Raw genomic sequence first — 25,038 nt, 5'->3', positions numbered from 1 at the left:
CAACCGACGGTAGACATGGTAAACTTTGATCCGATTTCTCATGTGAAACGGCGAAAGCGACATGGGATATTCTTGTTAAGTATTACAAAGGAGGTGAGAATGTTAAAGTCGTCAAATTGCAAATGTTGCGAAGGCAGTATGAACTACTGCAGATGGGAGAAGAATAAAATATTGCAGACTATGTCTCGAAGGTGCATAAGCTTATTCATGTCATGAAAGGTTATGGTGAAATCCTAACTAATAAGTTGATATTTGAGAAGGTAATGCGTACATTGAACTCTCACTTTGATCATGTTATCGTTGCTATTCAAGAATTCAACAATCTTGAAACATTGAAATTGAAAGATTTGGTTGATTCGTTGGAGGCACATGAGATGAGGATTGTCGAAAGGAAATGGCTTCAAAAGTCGATACAAGCACTGCAAGCTTAGGCTTGGGAGAAACATGGTGGGTCCGACAAGTTCAAAGGCAAAGGAAAAAAAGACTCAGAGAAATAAGTCTTGGTCGAACCCTCAAAAGCATAAGGTCGATGGTAAGGCTTCTGAATCCTCGAAAAGAGGAGAAAGAAACTCCTATCTGAAAGACAAAGAAAAAAAAAGTGTATGTTGCTATAACTGTGAAAAATGGGGTCACTTGGTCAAGAATTGTTGGTACAATAAAGACAAGGGTACGACAAAAGGCAAGGAGGAAGGAGCAAACCTTGCACACCAAAATTTAGATGGTTCTGAAGACGTGGGGGTTATGGCTGCAGTTGCAGATGAGCATGTCGACACCAAGATCTGGTTTCTTGATACATGTTGTTCGAATCACATGACTGGTCAAAAAGTGTGGTTAGCAGATTTTAACGAGTCAAAGAAGAGCAAGGTCAAACTTACTGATAATAGCTCGTTGCAAGCAGAAGGTACTGGCGACATAGTTATTCAAAGGAGTAATGAAGCAAAAGTTATGATCAAAGATGTATTCTATGTACCTGGAATGAAGTGAAATCTGCTAAGTGTTGGACAACTGATTGAAAAAGGTTTCTCAATTTTTTTGAAAATGGAGTCTTGGAACTATTCGACACTCAGAATAATTTGGTCTTAAAATTTCCTATGTCGAAGAATAGGACATTTAAGACCATGATCAATTCGACTGAGGTACAATGTCTAAAAATAGTTGTCGACCGCAAGAACAGTTGGTTAAGGCATTTAAGATTTCACCATCTGAATTTTAGGTCACTCAATCGACTGATTATTCAAAATATGGTAACTGGTATACCAAATCTTGAGATGTCCGACAAGCTCTGTGAAGTTTTCTTAGTAGAGAAGCAATTTAGAAAGTCTTTTGTTTTGACTATGTCAATGAGATCCTCTTACATACTAAAAATAGTACATTCAGATGTATGTGTCCCGTTTGAGGATCATACCATTGGTAGAAACATGTATTTTGTCTCATTTGTCAATGAGTATAGTCAAAAGCTTTGGATCTATGTGATCAAGCGAAAGGATGAAGTATTTGAAATCTTAAGAGATTCAAAATACTTGTTGAAAACTAAAATGAAAAGAAGATCAAAGTTCTGCGAACAGATGGAGGTGGCGAATATTCACCAAATATGTTTGAAAAATTATGTGCAAAACATGATATTGATCATGAGGTAATTACTTCTTACACACCTCAACATAATGGAATATCATAAAGAAGAAACCTGACCATATTGGATATGGCGAGATGCATGCTGAAGCAGAACAATTTTCCAAAAACCTTACGGGGTGTAGTTGTTTCTAGTGTTGTTTATATTCTGAACAGGTGCCCTACCAAGAATCTGAAGAACAAGGTTCCTAAAGAAATGTGGAGTTGAAAACAACCATCAGTGAGTCATCTGAAGGTGTTTGGCTCTATTTGTTACAAGCATGTTCATGATGCGAGAAGAAGGAAGCTTAACGACAAGAGTGAACCCATGATTCTAGTAGGATATCACAAAACTGGAACATACATATTATTCAATCCAATCAATGAAAATATCGTGATGAGTCGAGATATTGTTATTGATGAAAAACCTGCATGGGATTGGAATTCTGGTGATCCAATTAACAAGCCATTGATGAGTTATGGCGTCGACGAAGAAATTGATGAAGTCAAAGTCGAAGCAATTACCGATATTCCACTCGAAGCAGTTATTGACATTCCCGACATGGTCGAAGTCGAAGAGGGTATATCTAGCACAAGCCATAGATCTCAAAGAACTAAAGCCCGTCTAGCAAGACTTCAAGACTATGAAGTGACTAGTGATGATGAAGTCACACCAGATGGAGAATTGCCTCATTTTTCTTTACTTGTGGGTGCTGAACCAATCAACTATAGCGAGGCTTTAGAGAATATTAAGTGAAAGTCTTTTATGGTCGAAGAGTTACAAGCAATCGAAAGCAATAACACATGGGATTTAGTTGAATTGTCGACACATATAAAGGCTATCAAAGTGAAGTGGGTGTTAAAGCTAAAGCACAATGTTGATGGGTCAATAGCAAGACATAAGGCGAGATTGGCAGCTCGAGGATTTCTTCAGAGAGCAGGACTCGGTTACTCTGAAGTATATGCACATGTCACAAGATTGAAGACTGTCAGATTGGTTGTAGCCTTGGCATGCAAACAAGGTTGGTCGATATTTCACTTAGATGTGAAATTAACATTTCTGAATGGCCCTTTAGGCTAAGAAGTCTAAGTCACACAACCTCATGGGTCTGTGATACAGGAGGAAGAAAGGAAAGTGTATAAATTACACAAAGCGCTATATGGCCTCATGTAACACCCCAATTAAAATAAGATAATTATTTAATTTAAATTAATATTTTATTTATTAATTTAATTGAATAATTGGAAGTTGGATTATCATTATTATTTTGGAATAATCATTATTGGATTATTATTTTATTGGAATAAAATAAGTTGGAATAATAAAAAGTCCCATTTGTGGTAAAAAGGGTTTTCACGTGAAAAGGAACAGAGAAACGGCTGAAAGTGGAAAAGGCAAAGAGGCAGAGCAAAAGAAGAGGAAAAGCTTGAAGCTAACGGAAGTGCCGGATTAACTCAGGTAAGGGGGGTTTATCATCGATTAACGGGTATTATGGGATAGTATGTGATGGGTAGTGAGAAACCATTGAAATTTCCTCTGATTGAATGATATATGTGATGAACTTGTGACTTATTGATGAACGAATTTGGGTGATGATTGATGAGAAATTCGTAGGAATTAGAGGTATAAAGGTTAACAATTTGTGAAATCGAGAATGTATGATTCGTGTTAGATGTTATGTGTAATATTGTGTGAAATTTGGACTGTGGAAGGGTAAATTGGATAGATCTCGTAGCAGAGAAAGCCATTGCAGATCTGAGAGTTCTGGGTTCTGGTCATACGCGTATGGCACTAGGCAATACGCGTATGAGATGGCTGGTACGCGTATGGCACTAGGCAATACGCGTATGGATGAGGAAGATGATGTTTTGAACGTGTTTTGGTCTCTGTTGGTACGCGTATGGGAATGTGATACGCGTAGCATACGCGTATGGGCATGGGCATTACGCGTATGGATTTGGTCAGGCGTGGGCAATACGCGTATGGGCATAGGCAATACGCGTATGGGCAGAATTGTGATTTTTCTGTGCTGTTGTTGTGCAGTTTTTGGTTGTTTAGGCTGAGTGATGTACTTAGCTGATGTATGATGTAGCAGGGATCATTTCCCGTTGTTTTGAGTAGTATAGGTATTAGTTGAATGTGCTAATACTGTATTTGATTATGTGGCATGATGTGATCTGCTTTTGTGATAAAATGTATTAATGATGTGTGATGATAAGCATGATGCTGTGAATGTATCAGTTATGTATGCATTTGTGAATAGACTGTTTTATGGCTTAGAGTGTGAGCTTATGTCTATTCTTGAATTGTTGTTGTTGTTGTTGCATTGCTAGGTGATTAGCATGCTTATTCTAGCCTTTGGGGCTGTAGCTAATTCCCATGGTGAGGAATTAGTGAGTGAACCATGGTGGGTTTGTTGTTGATGTTTGCATGCCAGATGATTAGTGTGCATAGTCTAGCCTTCGGGGCTGTAGCTAATTCCCATGGTGAGGAATTGGTGAGTGAGTCATTAGATCTCAAATGAGTGGGACTAGTGAGCTTAGTAGCCGTATCTGGATTTGATCGGTGAGCTTGAACTGTATGTTCAAGAATAGTCGGTACCGCATGTGTGGAGTCTCATTTCATGATGAATGTATGGCATATAATATGAATGGATGTATTCCAGTATTATATGAGTGTTATGTGTTGTGTTGTTGATGTTGAGTATGGTTGAGATTATACATATGCTATATATTACTGTTGAATATGATGTTTGAACGGATATTGCCGTTGCTGAGTGCGTAGTCCGATTAGGGTGAATTGATGTGTTATTTACTTAGCATTACATGTTGTTCTATAATGCTTATTATATTGATTGAGGAACTCACCCTTACATCTATTTTTCAGGTAACGAGCAGTGAGTTGAGTAGAAGTTAGTGCTATGGAGTCTAGTGTCGTCCTTAGTGGGTCATGCTCTGGTAGATGTAACATCGGGAGGGGATGTTTGACTATGTTTTAATTTAGTTGTTGATTCAACTTTACATGTAATGTAGTACATGATTTGAATGTCGATGTTTTGTACCCGCTGCGAATTATGCAAAAGAGACTTATTTTGATTTAATAAATGAGCATGACAGGATATTTTGATAATTGTTGTGAAATGATTGTGTGACACCCTTCTGGGCATAATTACTCTGATTGATATGTTATTATTTTAACTAAATATTTTGGGGTATTTAGAAGGGTGTTACACCTCAAGCTGGCACATATGACATGGAACAAGAAGATCGACTCATACTTAGTCAAATTGAGATTCATCAAACGTAGCTCTGAGTATGGTGTTTATGATGAGTTTGTGGCACAAGATATACCAATCATCTACTTATATGTCGATGACTTGCTGGTAACTAGAAATAACTTGAAGAACTTATCGAAGTTCAAAGAGATGATGATGAGGGAATTTGAAATATTGGATCTGGGAAACTTCTCTTATTTCCTAGACATGGAATTTCAAATGTCGAAGCAAGGTATGATGTTACATCAAAGAAAGTATGTCAAAGAGATACTCAAGAGATTCAGGATGGAAGACTCGAATCCTGCATCCTCGCCCGTCGAACCAAATTTGAAGTTGGAGAAGCATGGAAAGGAAGACAAAGTTGATGAAACTTTGTTCAAACAAACTTTTGAATCTCTGAAATATGTGTGCAACAGTCGACCTGCTATAGGTTTCTCAGTCAGATTAATGAGTAGATACATGAGTGAACCAAGGGTGTCACACATGAAGGCTACAAGAAGAATCCTGAGATACTTAAAATGATTGATAAACTATGGAATTCTATTTCAACGAGAATCTGAAAGCAAATAAGTTATGGTTACTTGCTATTCAAATGCTGATTGGTGTGGAGATAAGGAAGATCGAAGAAGCAAAATTGATTATTTTTTTCAAGTATTTGGTGTCTCAATCTCATGATGCTCGAGAAAACAACATGTGTTGGCATTGTCATTGTGTGAGGCTGAATATATAGCAGGATCATAGGTTGCATGTCAAGTAATCTTGGATCAAATATGTGTTGGAAGAGATTGAGGTCGAAGTGAAGAAACCTTTGATGTTGCAGATAGGGCCGACCCAAAACATTTCGAGGCCCTGATCTAATGTTTCATGTTGAACTCTAATAAAAAAATATTTTAAAAAAACTAAAAATTTATTTAAATTGTAAATAATATTAAAAGATATAATAAAAAATGATTATAAAAATATAATATTTTAGTCTTGAACAAGATTATGGTAGAATCGAACTCAGGTCATGATCATCAAAAAGCATTGATACACTTCCATCAGGCCAATACATAAACATCTTACATATATTTAATAAACTACCTATATAAGAAATATTTAATGTATTTTTAATATTTGAGGTCCCCAAATTTTTGAGACCCTGTGCGGTGGCACACCTCGCACACCAACAAGGTCGGTCCTGTTTGCAGATCGACAACAAGTCAGCCATATATCTTGGAAGAATTCAGTTTTGCATGGAAGGAGTAAGCACATTTAAGCTAGATTTCACTTCTTAAAGGAGAATGTAAATCGAGGTGAACTTGAATTAATGCATTGCTCAAGTGAAGCACATTTGACCGACATTTTCACCAAAGGATTGAAGATCGACAAATTCTTGAATTTGAGAAAGAAATTAGGAATAGTTAAGATCGACTATGATTAGCGTATGTTCAACAACTTGGATTATAGGGGGGTATGTTGTGATATAATCCAAATTGTGTAGCTCAATCCCAAAGTTAATTAGGGTTTATGGTTTCTTACTTAATATACGAGTTAGTTGTATATAAAAAGACATATTTTTAATTCAATTTTTACAATCTTATTCAATAACAACAATCCTTATTCCTCATTCTCTCTCTCTCTCCTCATTAAAATTTCCTCATGCACTAACAAAAATGTCCTCCAAACACATATTTTGAAAATAATATATCTCTATTTGTCTAAAGTATAGTGAATAGGAGAAAATTGATGGTAGAATATTGGGCACACGTTGAATGGTTAATATCACTAATAATTTAAAAAATAAAAATTTTAAAGCAAATAATAATTATATATAATAAAAAATGAAAAAAGAGGGATGGACTCAAAAGAATATATATCCGCAAAAATGATACAAAAGTACTAAAAGTTACTCCTGAGAATTAAAAAAATAAAAAATTAAAGACAAATAAATACAAGTACAAAAAGAAAAGAAAAAAACACCACAGATCAAACTCAAAAGAAACTCGTCATCAAAGCTACAACATTATGAAGAACAAGATAGATCTCAAGTCAGTAGGATTGTCAACACTTGATCAAAGACTACCAAAAAAGAAAGAAAGGAACACATACACTCGTAATTTGTCCATAAATCTGAATTCGTTATTGGTTAACCTGAAGGATAGATTTTTGAAATCATTTTATGAATGTGCAAGAGTTCTTAGTTGCTATCCTCAAAAACCATTTTCAAGCTAAAACAAATATTTTTCTTCTCCACATTTTTCACGTTTGTTAAAGACTCAGAAAACACAACATCATTCCTAACCCTTCAAATATACCAAACCACTACATGTCAAATCATAGAAATATCTCTTCTAGACTTTGCTCAACCACTTAAAGAGATAAAACTTATAAAAGAAATTACTCAATTTATAAGAAGAATTACCTACCAACCTAACCAACTCATAGTTCTATAGTACTAGCCAAATCACAAGTGACAAACAATTGAGATGTCGTCTCAACGAAAATACCACAAAATAACATCAGAGTCGATAATAATTTTTTTCTTGAATAGATTTTCTAAAAAAAATTTATAAATTTTCTTCACATTTGTAATTGAATCCATCCCATACCAAAGAAATTTAAAACAATTTTTATAGTGATATTTTAAATATAAAATATTAAATTTTGCTAAAGCCAAAAATTGAATTCAAAATCAAAGAGAAAAAGAGGTTTTTACAATTTCCAAATCAATTAACAAAAAGCATTTATAATAAATTTGTTGTATTATAAATTTATAATTAAATTGATTTTTTTATTTAAAATTGTAAAGCCTAAAACTTTAGTTTAAGCCGTATAACCTTTGGACAGGATATGATTGAAATATACAATTTTTTATTTGTTATGATGGTTCAATAATTACACTTCCATTTTACGTATTTGATTTATCCCTTCTTCTCGTGGCATACAAGTATTGTCATAATAAATTATGCGACCAACATTATTCTTAATCATAATTCATATACTAATAATTCTCATCTTAGGACAATCATTCATACAAACAAATTCACATGTTGTAGCAAATTAATCTAAAAAATAAATAATCCAAAGTTAATTATTTACTAAATAAAAAATTGAGAAAGTATCAAAATTTGGTGGTTCATCAATTTTGTAAAGAGGGAAAATAAAATTTGAAGAACATAGTGGGAAGCAGTTGCGCCCAATATGCCTAAACTAAACCCCATGTTCTTGTTTTCATCAACCGTTTCATCTTTTTGTGATCTATCTGAGTTTAGAATTAATGTTTTATTTAGACATAATCCCATATTTATCTAATTAATGTCTTTCTTATGTTCCTTGAATTAAACTCAAAAACTTTATTCAATTTCTCCATAACAAAGTTTGTAACTGACGGTATCACACTATCTATCACAAACCATAACGCTCGGTTATTTATTACAATCAGCTACTTCATGCTTCAACTCTATAATAATAATTTAACCGTTACACAATCTTTCTATCTATTCATGTTTTGATATATATTGCTATGAAAACATAACAACATATTAGACACTGTGACAGTTTTTTTTCTTATGATGTTGTTGTTCATGGGTTTGTGTTCTAGAGTTGTTGTGATTTTGCTTGGTTTGGTTTTTGTTATGTTGATTGTTGAGGTGGATTTAGCAGAATGTGGTAAAGGGGATGATGTTAGGAATTATATTAGTTGGGAAGATTTGATGGTTGATGAAGAAAGATTGGTTTTGAGAAAGAGTAATGTTTATAATCAAAATGAGGTTAGAGTTATTGTTGTTGATCAGAATGGAAATGGTCATTCCAAAACTGTTCAAGGTGCAGTTGATTTGGTTCCTGATTGGAACAAACATAGAGTCAAAATCTACATTTTTCCAGGAATTTACAGGTTTGTAATATACATGATCGTTGTTTTTATCTGTAGTACACGACACTGGACACTGACACGTCGATCTGTATCAGATTGGACACTACATATATCATGTATTTGATCAGATGACACTGACACGTCGACATCAGTGTCTGATTGGACAGTAACGAAAACGAAATGCATATCACGTATTTGATTGAAAGTGTATGAAATTTGTGCAGAGAAAGAGTGTTTGTGCCAATTACAAAGCCTTATGTATCGTTTATTGGTAGAAGAAATCACACAGCAGGTCCTGTAATTACTTGGAACAGCAAATCATCAGATAGAGGCCCAAATGGTCAGGCATTGGGAACCTACGGATCAGCGACTGTCGCGGTCGAGTCAGATTTTTTTTGTGCAACTAGAGTTACTTTTGAGGTAAGGACACAATTTTTGGCATGTTTATAAACTGCGTTAGCGGTTGCAATTTCGGTTACGCTGCGATCCTTGGTTTGATGGTCTTTGTGTGGTGGTTGCAGAACACGGTGGTTGCGTCGGCAGGTGGAACAGGAATGCAGGCAGTGGCGCTGAGAGTAGACAGTGATAAAGCAATGTTCTATAGAGTTAAGATTAAAGGAACACAAGACACACTCTTGGATAACACAGGAACTCACTATTTCTACCGGTGTCTCATAGAAGGAAAGGTTGATTTCATCTTTGGCAGTGCAAAATCACTCTATGAGGTAAAATGAAGAGAACAGAACTAATTTTTATCTTTTTCTATGTTTTTTTACTAAAACAAAACTAGTTTCATCTTTGGAACTTTGAATGATTCTGTTTGTACTTATCAGAAGTGTAGGCTTCAATCGTTAGCTGAGAACTATGGAGCAATTGCTGCACATCACAGGGATTCGCCATTTCAAGATACCGGATTTTCTTTTGTAGGATGTAGTATTAGAGGAACGGGAAGTGTGTACCTTGGAAGAGCTTGGGCGGATTACTCGAGAGTAATTTACTCTAACTGTCATATGGATGATATTATTAATCCAGAAGGCTGGTCAGAATGGGATCATCCAGAAAGAAAAAAGTACGTATAACATTATACTTGTTCTTTAAGTTACGCCGATACTACAAATGAAATCGTGTCTAAAATATGACACGTGACACCGATTAGCGATAAGACACCGACAAATTTTGACAACGTGTTTATGTCAGGATCGAGTCTGTGTCTATGCTTCATAGTTAATTCACATTTGATTTAACATTTTAACACTATTCTAGAACCATAATGTGGAAGATTTATTCATAAGCATTTTGTGTTTCAGGACTGCGGTGTTCGGTGAATATAAGTGCTATGGAAAAGGAGCAGACAGAACACAAAGGGTGCCTTGGTCAAAATCATTAAGCTATGGAGAAGCAAAGCCTTTTTTGGACATTAACTTCATAAATGGAAATCAGTGGCTTAGACTGTAGAGTTACTACACACATATCAAATGACATATATTACTACATAATTTATATCCATGTTTATCATCCTACATATCAAAAAATGAAGAAAAAAAATCTTGTTTATATCTTTGCACTGAAACATGGCCTTCTTCTATGTAATGATTTTATTTGTATATGTGATAGATGACATAAGGTCTTAGATTTTTTATCTGTACTATAGTTGTATATGTTGTGAGCCACAGAGTATTACGACATATGTTCACTAGAGAACAACATACAATTTTCCATCTTTAACCTTCATCAAACAAAATTTAAGAAGATTGGGTGTGATTAGGATTGTGTCCAATAAACTCATTTGAAAAATATCCCTCTAAAAAACATTTAGATTTGAAAATCTTAATTACTATAATATTGTAGCTTATGGGTTATAAATGAGTGTTGTAGCCAATTTTGTCGAAGTTGAAATGTTAGTGTAGCTATCGAAATATGTTAGTTTGTTGTTTAAGTTAGTTTGTTTTTCTCTCCATGTTTCTCTAGCTTCAAATTTGGTTTGACATGTGAGGATGTAGGATCCGAGTCTTTCATCCAGAATCTCTTGAGTATCTCTTTGACATATTTTCTTTGATGTAGCACCATACCTTATTTCGACATTTGAAATTCCATGCCTAGGAAGTACGACAACTTTTCTAGATCCGACATTCCAAATTCCTTCTTCATTAGTTCTTTGAACTTCGACAAGTTCTCCGAGCTATTTTCAATTATTAACAAGTCATTGACATATAAGCAGATGATTGTTATATCTTGTGCCACGACATGAACATAGACACTATACTCAAATTTGCATTTGATGAATCCCAATTCGATCAAGTATGAGTAGATCTTCTTGTTCCATGCCTTAGGTGTCTGCTTGAGGTCATAGATCCCTTTGTGCATTTCCTTGCTTCCTCCTGTATCACAAGGCCGAGAGGTTGTGTGACATATACTTCTTCATCTAGAGGACCATTGAAAAATGTTGATTTCACATTTAAGTGAAATATCGACCAACCTTGCTTACATGCCAAGACTACCACCAATCGAACAGTCTTCAATCTTGCTACGGATGCATATATTTCAGAGTAGTCGAGTTCTTCTCTCTGAAGAAATCCTCGAGCTACTAATCTTGTCTTATGTCTTGTTATCAACCCATCAACATTATGCTTCAACTTGAACACCCATTTCACTTTGATAACTTTTGTATGTGTTAGAAATTCGACTAACTCCCACATGTTATTTCTTTTGATTGCCTGTAACTCTTCGACCATAGCTTCCTTCCATTGTTTATATTTGAAGGTATCACTATAGTTGATTGGTTCAACACATGCAAGTAAAGTGAAATGAACCAAATCACCATCTGGTGTGACTTCATCATCACCGACCACTCCACAATCTTGAAGCCTTATTAGGAGTACTCTAGTTCTTTGAGGTCTTTGGCTTGTGCTAGCCATACCCTCTCGATTGTTTTCTTCGACTTTGATAGTGACTGGAACATTATCGACTGGAAATTCTTCGTGCTCACTACTTTCTTCATCAACTTCATAGCCCATCAATGGCTTGTTAGCCGCATCATATGAATTCCAAGCGCGAACAGAATTTTTATTAATCACAATGTCTCGATTCATCACGATCTTATCATTGATTGGATTGAATAATCTGTAAGTCTCAGTTTTGTGATTTTCTACCAGAAACATAGGTTCACTTTTATCATTAAGCTTCTTTCTCCTTGCATCAGGAACATGTTTATATCAAATAGAGTCAAACTCCTTCAGATGACTCACTAATAATTTTTTTCCACTCCAAACTTCTTCTGGAACCTTGTTTTTTAGCTTCTTAGTAGAGCACATGTACAAAATATATACAGTTGTGGTGACAGCTTCACACCATAAGGACTTTGGCAAGTTATTTTTCTTCAACATGCATCTCGTCATATCCAATATGGTCATGTTTCTTCTTCCTGCTATTCCATTATGTTGAGGCATATAAAAAGCAGCTACCTTATGATCAATACCATATTCTGCACAAAGCTCCACAAATATCTTGGGTGTGTATTTTCCACCTCCATCTGTTTGCAAAACCTTTATCTTCTTTTCACTTTGGTTTTCGATAAGCATCTTGAATCTCTTAAAGATTTCAAATACTTCGTCCTTTCGCTTGATCATATAAATCTAAAGCTTTCGATTATACTCATCGACAAATGAGACAAAATACTTGTTTCCACTAATAGTATGATCCTCGAATGGGCCACATACATCTAAATGTACTACTTCTATCAGATTTTTCAAAAAATCTATGAGTTTTTACCGGATTTTTCAAATATACTATCGAATTTGTCAAAAATCTATGAGTTTTTATTGGATTTTTCAAACAATCTATAAGTTTTCACCCTATTTTTTAAAAAAATCTATGAATTTTTACCAGATTTTTCAAATAATCTATGAGTTTTTAAAGAATTTTTTAAAATATCTATAAATTTTTATCATATTTTTATAAAAAAATTATGAGTTTTTACCAGAATTTTCAAATACACAGTTAGATTTTTAAACAAATATATATGTTTTTACCAAAATTTTCAAATACATTAACGTATTTTTTAAAAATTCTATGAGTTTTTATCGAATTTTCAAATACATTATCAGATTTTTTAAAAATATTATTTTTCTGAATTTTTCAAAAAAATCCAATAAAAAATTTCACCTATCAATTTAAAAAAAAACGTAAAAATACATACCAAAATTTTTAGAATGCACTAACGTGTTTTTTTTATTCATATTGTATTTTTCAAATGCACTGCTAAATTGTGAAAACTTTATCTAGTACCCCTACAATTGTACCCACACCTCTAGAAATAATTTTTTTGAACCAAAATATCCTTATATAAATAGGGTATATTTTTCAGACATGGAAATTTTTCCCATTTGCGCTTGAAGACTTCCGGAACACATATTTTTGCATTTTTTGGCATTGTAAACCGGAACACTAAGAGTAAATCTTCTGATTCACATAGTGTATACCGGAACACTTATCTAAAGTCTTCCAGTTTGTTGCCTTTTGGGGGCATTGAACCGGAAGTCTTTTAGAAAGTCTTCCGGTTTGGCTGGTTGTATACCGGAACTCTTTCTTAAAGACTTCCGGTTTTGATGAACTAAATCGGAACTCTTTTAAGAAGTGTTTTGGTAGTCAACCTTTTATTTTTCCACACCGGAACTCTTCTTTGAAGTGTTCCGGTGCATTTTTTTTTATTTTAATTTTTATAATTTTTTTATTTTTTAATAATTTTTTTATAATTTTTTTTTGTAATGGTTCGAAGACGAGGTGCAAATGGTAGGATTCCAGACCGCACTTTAGGTCGGGGCGCATCTTCATCTGCAGCTGAGCCGGTTGGATATCCAGGAGGACCGTACGATACGTCTCTTTTGGTGAAGTACGAGTATCATGTTGCTCGGCATTTATGGTTTGGTGAGGTAAATAAACGGGATATATTTGAAAATGAATAATAGTTGAATATTTTATATTGTGTTTTCTAATATGTGTTTTAATTGTTTTTAGGAAAGAGGTCCAAAGAAAGAGTTGAAGGTTGTTGGACATGGACTGAAGCTGACATCTAGGGTTCCATTGGCTCTTCCACCACAGATGGAGAGTTGGGTATCTAGATCTGGTTTATCTTCACTTCAGAGAACTAGTCTGAACAAGATAGACACAAATCTTGTCTCTGCATTTGTGGAAAGATGACATCTAGAGACATCTTCATTTCACATGTCGTTTGGTGAAATGAGCATTACTTTGGATGATGTCTCATGTCTGCTTCACTTGCCCATCAGGGGTATCTTCTGGAGTCCTCAGGATGTCACGGAAGAGGTAGCTGTTGAACTTGTTGTTGACTACTTAGGAGTGTCACAGGGTGAAGCACAATCACATGTTCGTAGCTGCAGGGGTTCGTATTATAAGTTGGAGTGGTTATATGATTTATTCATACAACATAGAGCTGCTTCCAGCTGGGCATATGCGACCAGAGCGTATCTGTTGATGTTGGTGGGTTCCACCATTTTTGCCGATAAGACCTTTACACTTGTAGAGGCACGATACCTCCTATTGTTTACGGACTTAGATAGATGTTTAGGATATAGTTGGGGAGCAGCTGCACTAGTTACCCTATACAAATATCTTGGAGATGCGTCCATGTTCAGTTGCAAACAGCTCGGTGAATATCCTACTCTCCTACAGGTATATAATTTAATTTTGTTTATTAAGTGTTGGATTCATTTTATAAAATATGTTAACTTAATTTATTTTTTTTATTATGTTTGTATTTTGTAACAGTGTTGGATTCACGAGTACTTTCCAACTGTTGGAAAAAGAGGGGAGAATTGGAAACCAGCTGATAATTGTGGTCTTCCTCGAGCGATGAGATGGTCGTATAGGCAAGGAGTCCTGAAGGTTGATGATTTACGACCTATTTTGGACGAGCTGACACCTGTCGACGTCATATGGCGTCCATTTGAGGATCATAGAGCACGGCGTCAGTTTGATGAGATATGTCTTTACATGGGGTATTTGAAGTGGGGTGACGCAGTTGTTCCATACTTGCCTGACAGATGTTTACGTCAGTTCGGGTACAGGCAATATGTTCCATCCCACCACTTGATTGTATGATGGCGACGGATATTGATGTTGATTGGATTGGTTACCATCAGAGCGTTATCACTGTGATCCGTCCAACTACCCTGGCCACCACTCCATTTGATGTAGAAGATGGTTATCTGGAGTGGTATTATTGTGTTTCACATCCATGGTTGGTACCTCCCCATCGTGACGATCCAAGAGAGGTACCAGTTCCTGTATATGACGCCAGACCATCTGATCTTGATTGGGCTCGTGTATCTACATTGATTCATCGCTATCTGAGACAAGTTAATGTCGAAGAGGAAGATCCACAGTTTGCTGATTTATTTGAAGCTTTGCATATTTCTCGTTCACATTGATTTATGTATTAAGTTTTAGAACTGAATATAATAGACATAATATAAAATTCATGTTTTTATTACATATTCATGTTTTGAGTACATATTCATGCTAATATAGGTGTAAGTAATTGCCAATGTTGTAGACGTCCTGCAAATCCTAACATCCAAGACGTTGTTGTATGAGAACGAAATTTCCTCCAATCTAATGCGACCTGTGGCAACGGAAACCCCTCTTTCATGTTAACATGATAAAGTGAAATAATTAAAATATTAAGTCATATACAATATTAAGTGAAATAATTAAAATATTAAATCATATAAAATAACTTGTCATACAAAATACGTACCTGAACCCAATGATTTTGGTTAACAAAACCAATGCAATAAATAGAGACATTTGGTGAATGTGAACTTGTCATCGGAAAGAAAGTCATGCACGGATTGCCTAAACAGACAAGTACAACATTATAGCGATTCTCTATCAAGTAACCCATATCTGGTAGAGTCAACCATTTTTTAGGTGGCTGTGAACCAAAGGATTCTATCATTAAAGATTCTCTCACTTCTGACAACCGATTAGAAAATAACTTGTCATACAAAGTTGACCTATCCTTGTCTATTATTTCCAACCCCAACTCTCTGCGAACCATTGGCCAACCACTCTCACCATATCCATGCAATGATGCAATGGCTCTAAATCCACAATTACCATCTGATTCAACATTAACTACATCTTCAATGTATGACCTAATATGATTAGGAAATTGAAGAGTGAATTGTGGTTGCTTCTTTGATAACTTTAACTTCTTCGAAGTCTGTGATGGTTAAGATTGCCTTTGTGAAGATTGAGATGCCTTATCAACATACTCATGATACGAAGGGTCCCTATAAACATCATATTCTGCTGGTTTTTTCCCTTTCTTCTTCACTCCTCCTTTGGTTTTTAGTTTCTCGGGTGGTGGACACAATGGAGTCATTGTTGGGTATGCTAGTTCACATACCCTACTCTTTAATGCCCTTTTCCCAATAACATCTAATGACCTAAATCGTTTCCACAATTCATCCATTGCACAAGTCATATCCACCTCTGATCCATCATCTGCACATACCTCTAATTCAACTTCCATAGTTAGTTTCCTCCAATGAACATGAACAACGTCTATGGGTATCAGTATACCACCTAATGCGTATCTTCCTAACTCACAAGCACAAGGTAACCCATAAGATGTTCTAAGAGTACAACCACATATTTGCCTGTTAGTTCCAACATAATCAACTCTCAATAACTCTTTAGCAATACGTCTCAAAGCAGCTCGAGATACAGAACCACACAAATAACCATAAAAGGGACTTATGTGCGCGTGCTCAACTTCGTAAAAACTCTTTTGAAAATAAGCTCTAATGTTTCCCAGTTGTAACCTCAAGTTGTTATTCATAGCTTCCCAACATTTGACCATATCACCTATACTGTTTCCTAACATCTGCTTTAACTTCCAATGAGCAGATTCAACCCTAAAAATATTGAAAATAACACATAAAAAATACATAGAAAAAATATCACATATAAAAATAACACATAAAAAATTATAAGACGTACCGATTAGTCGTTGTGTTACCCAAATGTAGCACTCGATTAATCCATGCTCCAACAAATCTATGTCTATGTGGAGTCAACCATGTGTCTTTCACATAATTCATAAATCCACTATAATTAACACATGCTTGCTCAAGTTGATGCAACCGTTGACCATACTCAACCTCATCCCTAGCCCAAACAACTTCCATCCATAATGTGTCTATCGTCTTTTGCAGGTCATTCACCACATGTTGTTTGCATTTGGCACCAATGTTTTAGTTAATGTGAAATCTACATAGCAAATTAATCGACCTGGGAAACACAATTTCAATTGCTTTCATCAAAGCAAGATCTATATCTGTCAAAATCACTTGTGGACACAAGTCTTTCTTCACAAACAACTCTTTTAGTTTCTCCAATACCCAGCAAAAATTCTATGTCTGCTCAGACTCCATATACGCAAATGCAACAACAAAAGTCAACTCGGTTGATGTCATGCCAACAATTTCAAACAAAGGTTGTCTATATTTGTTTGTCTTGTAGGTGATATCCATAACTAACACAATCGGAAAAATATTCAACAACTTAACTGAATCAGGATGGGCCCAAAATATCTCTCTCACAACTTCCGAGTCATCCTTTTTTCTACTCCAATAGACATAGCCTGCATCCTCAATAAGCTTAAACAGATGTTGTATCTCACTTCTAGGACCTCTTATCTCTTTTTGTATCACACCCTTATGCTTGTGTACTTGCGCAATCCGAGTGACATTCTCAGGATCTCGGTCTTGCAAGGAAAGCAATATGTGTCTAGGTGGTACATGTCTCTTTGTCAAATCAGCGACATGTTGCTTCTCATATGTGGTCAACCTACCAATAAATGAATGACCTTCTAATCTATCAGGTAAACCATGATTATGTAACCCACATTTTACATCAATCTTCCAACCAGACTCATCTTTCGCTGGAGCCGACCTGATTTTAAATGGGCATCCACATTTCTTAGACGCACTTTGGGTACCACTATCAGTACTCTTGTGTTTCCTACCTTTATCACAACCAAATATTAATTTGTTACTTCTCCCTCTCTTCCCTGTTTCAGTATCTGAACGATTGATAATAATAGTTACTTTATTATCGATTCCAACCTCTTTAATCCATCTGATCACCTATTCTCGTGTACCAAATCTTTCAGTCGTTATAAACGCATCAGAAGTATCTATACATATTTGGGGAAGATTTTCCATTCCTGCACAATAAAAAAAATTATAAAAAAAAAACAAACCGGAACACTTCTTCAAAGAGTTCCAGTATGTGTCACTTTGTTTACCGGAACTCTTTCAAAAAGTGTTCTGAAACGTGACTTTTTTCTTAAAGAACCGAAACTCTTTCGTGAAGACTTCCGGTTCATTACTTTGTGTGTTCCAGATGTCTTTTGTGAAGTCTTCCAATTTGGAAAAAATACATACCGGAAGTCTTTTTCCAGGAGTTCCGATGCAAGGGTGAAATGTGTAATTTTTGAAAGTTTCAACTGAATGGTAAAAATGAAATGGTAAATTGATTAAAATCAATTAAGGATAGAATTGGAATTTTTGAAGAATTATAGGGGTATGAGGCTAAACGTAGGGGTGCGAAGTAAAATTTTCCTAAATTGTTTATGTGCCTTTTTTTAATTAAATTATATCAAAAGTATTTTAGATATTATTGAAAATTGGGAAGTGTCAGGTTAAATTTTAGGGGTATCAGGATAGATTCTCTAAAACACCACGTAACGGCCCAAACCACGGCCCAATTTTAGAAGGAGGGGGTTAGTGAAGCAGCAACAATTTGGTTAACAAACGCTAAACTCCTTCCTCCTATCTGAGAACAAGAGGAAACCCTATTTCAAAACCTCTACGCTGAATTTGCAGTGTTTTCCAATTTTCCATTCAGAAGAAATCGAAAATGGCTCGTAATGAAGAGAAAGCTCAATCCATGCTCAACCGTTTCATCACCATGAAAGCGGAAGAGAAGAAGAAACCAAAGGAACGCCGTCCTTTTCTTGCCTCAGAGTGCCGTGACCTCAACGAAGCAGACAAATGGCGTCAACAGATTATGCGTGAAATCGGTCGTAAAGTCGCCGAGATCCAAAACGAAGGTCTCGGCGAACACCGACTCCGTGACCTCAATGACGAAATCAATAAACTCATCCGCGAGAAGGTTCATTGGGAGCGGCGAATTGTCGAACTCGGCGGTCCCAATTACGCTCGACATTCTGCCAAGATGACGGATCTCGACGGAAATATTGTAGATGTACCAAACCCTAGCGGCCGTGGTCCTGGCTACCGATACTTTGGTGCTGCGAAGAAGCTCCCCGGAGTACGTGAGCTGTTTGAGAAACCTCCGGAGCTTCGCAAACGAAGAACTCGATATGACATCTATAAACGAATCAATGCAGCTTATTATGGTTACCGGGACGATGAGGATGGTATTCTTGAACCCCTTGAGGCGGCTGCTGAGAAGGATATGCAACGTGAAGCGGACGAAGAGTGGCACCGGCTTGATATGATAAGGAAAGAGGCTAGGAAGGCTGTTCGAAGTGGGGAGGTTGCTGAGGTTACAACTGCTGCTAGGGAGATACTTCATGAGGAGGAGGAAGATGTGGTGGAGGAGGAGAGGATGAAGGAGAGGGAGATGAGGGATAAGTCGGATATGAAAGAGAGGGAATTCATTGTTCACGTGCCGTTGCCTGATGAAAAGGAGATTGAGAAGATGGTGTTGCAGAAGAAGAAGACGGATTTGTTGAATAAGTATGTTAGTGATGTTCTCATGGAGGAGCAGACTGAAGCTAAAGACTTGCTTAACATTCATCGCTAGCTAGGTAGGTGATTTTTATGTTCTGCCCCGAATTGGATTGGAACTGTTTACTTACATCAATACATGTTGCAGTTGATTTAGACTAGTATGTTTGATGTTTTCTGAATGACTTATCTATTGTTGTAAATTGCACTGGATGATGTTGTATTCATTAAGAGAATTTAAATGCATATAGTGTAGCATTGATTTGCAAGGAGTTTTTGAATTCGGATTAGTCAACAATTAATCATTGAGAGAATTAAAATTGCAATGGATGATGTTGTATGGTAAAAAATTTATAATTAATCATTATTAGTCAACAACCTTATCTTTTGGTTAACCATATAAAGATTCAAATCCAAGATAGACATCTCTTTTTTCATGTTAATAAGTAATCGCTGAAACTCTACCTTGCAAGTATTGCTTTGAGTGGCATTATATACTTATATTTTACTTCATTTTGAACTCTTTCATTGATATTACCTTATTAACTCTCTGTTCAGCCCTTATATAATTCTTGCATAGGTATTTGATATTTTAACTTGTGAGCTTAGTGGGTTTTTTTTATCTCTCAAGAGTATTTAGGAGTTAAAAAAAATGGGGAGCATGCTTGCATGAGTGAACAAAAGAGTTGGAATATATGTACCACTGCCAAACCTGTGAAATCATATTTTACTAATTTCTGTTTTGGGTTCTTAGTTATGATATGTATCGAATGTGTGAGCATTGCTTATTTAGGATTCCTAAATTTTGACAGCGTATGGTAAATAATGTTATTTCCCTTTTGAAAAATATATCTTCTTCTTTGTTCTCGTCACTTTTATATATCACACCTCAACTTAACCTAACCCCTCAAATCAGCCTATATCATATGTATAGTAGATCATCACTATCAAAATATGAAAAGGAAGAGAACTTCCTGTTTTGTCCAAATGTGCTTGAATGATAGTTTACATGAATGGTTTTTCTGTAGTCTTGAATGCTTTGGTTTACATGTTTAGGTATGGAGATCAAAAATATGTCATTTTAACTGTTAAACTTAAATCAGCCTACACATTCTGATATTTTAGTGTTTACTATAAGTAAGAAATTTTTGAAATCAGATTGTTCGGTGAAGCATAGTGTGTAGGAATAATTTGCAACAGGGGTGCTAATTTGGAATCAGTTAAGGGCATTATATTGTCTATCTAACGTGTTGGCTTAATCACAATTACGCAACATTTGCATGGCTTGCAGGAACTATATGTAGTGTAGCACAGAGAACCAACAATGAAACAGTACACAATGCAACAAAAAAAAAGGGATATGTACTTTTCATTGATAGTGGAGAGCAAGATACATTTAACTCGGTACAAATAGTAATTAGGCCTAGGAAAAGGAATTGGCTTAGAATGACCAAGTATGACATCTAAGAAGATCCTTATGTAATGTACTATGCAGGAAGATAGAAAGGAATATCAGAGAATCTAATCTATATAGGACTAGAAGGAGAAGAATTAAAATATCACTTAAGGATTATGTAGTAAAGCCTTCATAGAGTTTGTTAGCCTTCATAGAATCTTGTGATGTGCCTCAATTCCCTGTTTGTTGCATTGTCTGCCATCTGTCATACAACTGTCAATGAGTCTGTTATTCCTTCCACCATATCAATTCCCTAATTTGCCCTTTGTGCAACACTATGTTGCTGGGTTTGCTAACAGCAATTAACCTTAGACTGTTTTATGTATTTAGCTAATTTTTTCGTTTACATAGTATCAAGTATCAATTCACTAAGTTTGGAACCTCAACATTTACATTACAGGAACCCTACTGATTTTGTGTTGGATAAACACTGGATATAGAGCAAGAGTTAGTTCTGGTTTGAATAAATTTTGTAAAATAGATGATATTCAACATTAAGGCAGGGAGTTAGTTTGGCAGGGATCAATGCAATGAAGGGTTGAAAGCAGGATGAATATATGACCGGCTTACGGTTTTTCCATGTTTGTTGGCATCCTGTAGCTTAAATTATTTTCCAAGCAAAACTGGTTAACCTTTGATTTTGGACAACGTAACCTTTTGTAATTGGTATTTCTTTTCTGTAAAGAACCCAAGTTATGTTGATATGTATGTGTCCAAACCCAATGTTATCTAACCTACTAACCTTGAAAAAGGCTAAATCATCTTTAATATCATATGGGAAATAAACAATTTGACAATTGGTAGTGTTTCGAATGGGAATCAGAATACATCATTGAACGATTAATGTGGATTGCATTGGTGGACTTGAGTTTCTAGTATGAAGGAGAAGGAGAAGGAGGAGACGTGTATGATTAGTACTTTAATGCTCAAGTTAGTATGAGAGTGAGATAGGTCAAATGAGAATTGAATTTATGTTACTTATGGAATGTTGCGTTTTTCATCTTTTTGTTCGGTGTATGGTGAACACTTGTCCTCCAAGTCATTGCCTCAGTTTTATAGGGTGAGGGTTTTGCCATTCTCCTTTCTTGATTGGTCATTGTTAGGCCAAATGTAAGATTGTGAAGTGACATCACTTTTATTGGAAACTCGTGTCTTAAATGCATTTCACGTGTTAGGTGTTTTTTTTGTTAAGAAACACTACACATGCCCTCTCACTTACTTAACAATGATGGCCTTTGACAAGTAGGACACTTGAGAATCTATCTAAATCGTCTGTAGTGTCTTCTTCCATTTGAGAAGGAGGACACTTGAGAATTTATGAGGAGATCTAAATCGTCTGTAGTGTCTTCTTCCATTATTATGTACAATTCTTTTTGTTAGAAGTAGCTACAAAAGTTTCTTTGCTCTGTATTTTAGGTGCTAGTGTGAACACCACAACTTGCATATATAAACGTGTATACATGAAATTAATGTTTGGATGTCATTATTACTTGATTATGTATACGTGCAAGATTCAGAGTATGTTGCTCTAGGAGATAACTTTACTTTCTAGGTTTAACTCCAAGTTTATTGGTCGATAAAGTTTGTATTTCATTGAATTGTCCATCAACTTATATGTTCAGTAATGGATACAAATCTTTTGGAAATGTCAGGTTAAGGTCTGTGTAATCCACATACATTCTTTATTTCCCAAAGGCTTTCTTGACTAGCACAACGTTAGAAAGTCATTTAGTATATTTTGCTTTGAAGATAAAGTTGATGTCCATAGACCTTGAAACGTTTTGGTTAGTAGCTTCAACCTTCTCCAAGGACTATCTCTTTCTCTAGTGGGATATGTACCAGGCATCAAGATTGACATTCAACTGGTGGAAAACAATGACCAGATCAATATCAAGCATCTCATCAGGGGATATGGCAAAAGGATATGCATCAACTCTTAGACATTCGACCAATGTTTCCCTTACTCTTGTTGGAAAATTGGCCTTTATCTTCACTAATCGGACAAGGTTGGTGTCGAGTTGGATGGCCTCAAATTCATCGTCTAGAACAAATCTCTTATAGTGGAAGTCTGGTAGCTTGATCACCTCTAAGGGTGACAAGGATCTTTAGTGGAAGTCCAACGATGTAATCACCTCCAAGGGTGGCAAGGATCTTTCAATGGAAGCTCAACAATGCAATCACCTCCAAGGGCGACAAGGATCTTCTAGTGGAAGTCCAACAATGTAATCACCTCCTAGAGAAGCAAGAACCTTCAAGTGGTATTCCAACAATGTAACCACCTTTGAGGACGTCAATGATCTTCTAGTGGAAGTCCACTAATGCAACCACCTCCAAGGGCGACAAGGGTTTTGGAGTGGAAGTCCACCAATGTAATCACCTCTAAGGGCAACTGTGAGAAAACTTGCAAGGGGTAGATTTCGTCATCATTTATACTCACGCATGACTGTTGGTCATTAGTATGCTTTTTTATTTAGCTATTAATAATATTGTGGGTTGCTTTCATTGTATCTCATCTCTTACTCAAAGACATGAGATCAGTTATATCACTTAATATGCGATTTTTTGCACTATTAAATACACCAATATTAAGTTTCAACACTTACATGAAGATATTGATTACCAATTATCGGTATTATGTAGATATTAAACATAACCATATGTCTAGGCATTAGCATCCAATAAATGGAGACATAGATCTAGTAACAACCAACACCTTTTGTATGTCAAGTCGTACCACTAAAATATATTTTAGATAGTAAATCTAAAATAAGCATTAAAAATAAAAAATTATCAATATTAAAGCTCAAATAGAATTACATAAAATGCCATAACTATAATTAAACATGAGAATATAATGACTACATTCACCCCCAACAAAGAGATTGCTAGATACGCTTACTCATTGTAGTTGTATAGGTAATTTTGAAAAGATAAACTTGGAAGCCATTTGCAGCCTGTCACGCGAGCAGAGCTTTCGCCTTTAATCCCTCTCTCATATTCTTCTGTTGAGACCAATGTGACACTACTACGTTTTTGTACTCCCTTGAATCCACTGAAACTCCCTTGGAACTCCTATTTATAGGCTTGATAAAGGTAGATTTTTTAGATGCGTCGCCCATCCTCTCCTAATTTTTTCTCTGTTAAGTAATGACATTTCACCCTACAACTAGCCATAGCATGCACACCATCCATATTCTCTTAGTGCACTAACCATTCCTTCACTATGAAGTTACTTAGCCATGAAGTCTTCTCTCACGTGTGCTTACCTAGTACGCCCATGGGCGTGGCCTAGTGATAAGGTCTTTGTGTGTTTTTTGGTTGTTTTTCAGTCCCTTTACATGTTTTTGATAATTGTGTCAGTAAAAAGTCTAAACAAACATTCTATCACTTTCATAGATAAATCATGGGTTTTTGTATTAATTGTTTATAAAATAAATCAATAATTGCTTATGTATTTTACATCATTTTAGCACTTATAAAGCGCATTATTCATATTCTACCTTCATTTTTTAGGGCAACGGATTTTAAGAGGAGTGTGACTACCTCTTCCCCTTTCTAGACAGGGGGGAAAGAGTTTGGTGTCTTCAGTGTCTTTGATAGCTTGAAGACTTCTAGATCCTCTCTTGGTGAGTTTTCGTCGGAATATTTACTTGTTCCCCGGCATTGATTTGATTTCTTCGCGAAAGCGCTTCTTGTACAGTGTTGTTCTTTGGATTAGTGTGGTGTAGCCTTTCTTCGACCTGAAGTAGTCCTTTCGCTAAGGACTGAAAGTTATGTTATTGTACCATATTATAAACATTGTTCAACAGTTCATTATCATCTTGTATGTCGATGTTAGCTTGCAACAACTAGAAACTAGGGAGCGTTTCCAGTCTAGGCACCGTCGGCGGTTTAGAGGTCTGAGAGATGGTTTGTCTGTTTGAAATTACACAGCGGATTCTAAGACTGAGAGAGGTTGAAAGACTCTTTGAGATGTCTTGCTTTGAACAAGATCCTGAGGTGATGGTGTGGATGGATAATCTACGAGGACTTGATCTCCATCGCTTTGAGGGAGAGGCG

General features: G+C 35.8%; 3 protein-coding genes across 5 annotated transcripts; all 3 read left to right on the top strand.

Moving 5' to 3' along the window:
- The first annotated feature begins 8,290 nt into the window (after window positions 1-8,290).
- Window positions 8,291-10,345, top strand: LOC127121055 (pectinesterase QRT1). The gene is made up of 5 exons (XM_051051672.1): window positions 8,291-8,760; window positions 8,964-9,159; window positions 9,261-9,464; window positions 9,573-9,808; window positions 10,047-10,345. The coding sequence occupies exons 1-5, from the start codon at window positions 8,435-8,437 to the stop codon at window positions 10,192-10,194; spliced, it is 1,110 nt and encodes a 369-aa protein (XP_050907629.1). The 5' UTR covers window positions 8,291-8,434; the 3' UTR covers window positions 10,195-10,345.
- A 3,157-nt stretch (window positions 10,346-13,502) lies between these two features.
- LOC127121618 (uncharacterized) lies at window positions 13,503-14,178 on the top strand. Its single transcript, XM_051052075.1, has 2 exons — window positions 13,503-13,667; window positions 13,753-14,178. Exons 1-2 carry the CDS (start codon window positions 13,503-13,505, stop codon window positions 13,933-13,935), a joined length of 348 nt encoding a protein of 115 aa, XP_050908032.1. The 3' UTR covers window positions 13,936-14,178.
- Window positions 14,179-18,540: 4,362 nt separating this feature from the next.
- Window positions 18,541-24,798, top strand: LOC127117592 (uncharacterized). Of its 3 annotated transcripts, none has more exons than XM_051047660.1 (2): window positions 18,541-19,603; window positions 24,493-24,798. In XM_051047660.1, exon 1 carries the CDS (start codon window positions 18,688-18,690, stop codon window positions 19,597-19,599), a length of 912 nt encoding a protein of 303 aa, XP_050903617.1. In that variant the 5' UTR covers window positions 18,541-18,687; the 3' UTR covers window positions 19,600-19,603; window positions 24,493-24,798. The 3 variants fall into 3 exon arrangements, with proteins under 3 accessions (XP_050903617.1, XP_050903618.1, XP_050903616.1); XM_051047661.1 differs by lacking the exon at window positions 24,493-24,798 and adding an exon at window positions 22,632-23,577; XM_051047659.1 differs by lacking the exon at window positions 24,493-24,798 and adding an exon at window positions 21,380-21,681 and having other exon boundaries at window positions 18,542-19,603.
- Window positions 24,799-25,038: the final 240 nt, after the last annotated feature.

The sequence above is a fragment of the Lathyrus oleraceus genome, chromosome 2, assembly GCF_024323335.1.
Source record: "Lathyrus oleraceus cultivar Zhongwan6 chromosome 2, CAAS_Psat_ZW6_1.0, whole genome shotgun sequence".
Lineage (NCBI taxonomy): Eukaryota > Viridiplantae > Streptophyta > Magnoliopsida > Fabales > Fabaceae > Lathyrus > Lathyrus oleraceus.
Note: the sequence above shows the minus strand (reverse complement) of the source record. Positions and strands in the feature narration are given on the sequence as shown.

Coding starts and splice junctions, on each gene's coding strand:
- LOC127121055 (XM_051051672.1), top strand. CDS start 8,435: ATGATGTTGTTGTTCATGGGTTTGTGTTCTAGAGTTGTTGTGATTTTG. Junction 8,761..8,963: donor ATTTTTCCAGGAATTTACAG/GTTTGTAATATA, acceptor AAATTTGTGCAG/AGAAAGAGTGTTTGTGCCAA. Junction 9,809..10,046: donor GATCATCCAGAAAGAAAAAA/GTACGTATAACA, acceptor TTTGTGTTTCAG/GACTGCGGTGTTCGGTGAAT.
- LOC127121618 (XM_051052075.1), top strand. CDS start 13,503: ATGGTTCGAAGACGAGGTGCAAATGGTAGGATTCCAGACCGCACTTTA. Junction 13,668..13,752: donor GGCATTTATGGTTTGGTGAG/GTAAATAAACGG, acceptor AATTGTTTTTAG/GAAAGAGGTCCAAAGAAAGA.
- LOC127117592 (XM_051047660.1), top strand. CDS start 18,688: ATGGCTCGTAATGAAGAGAAAGCTCAATCCATGCTCAACCGTTTCATC.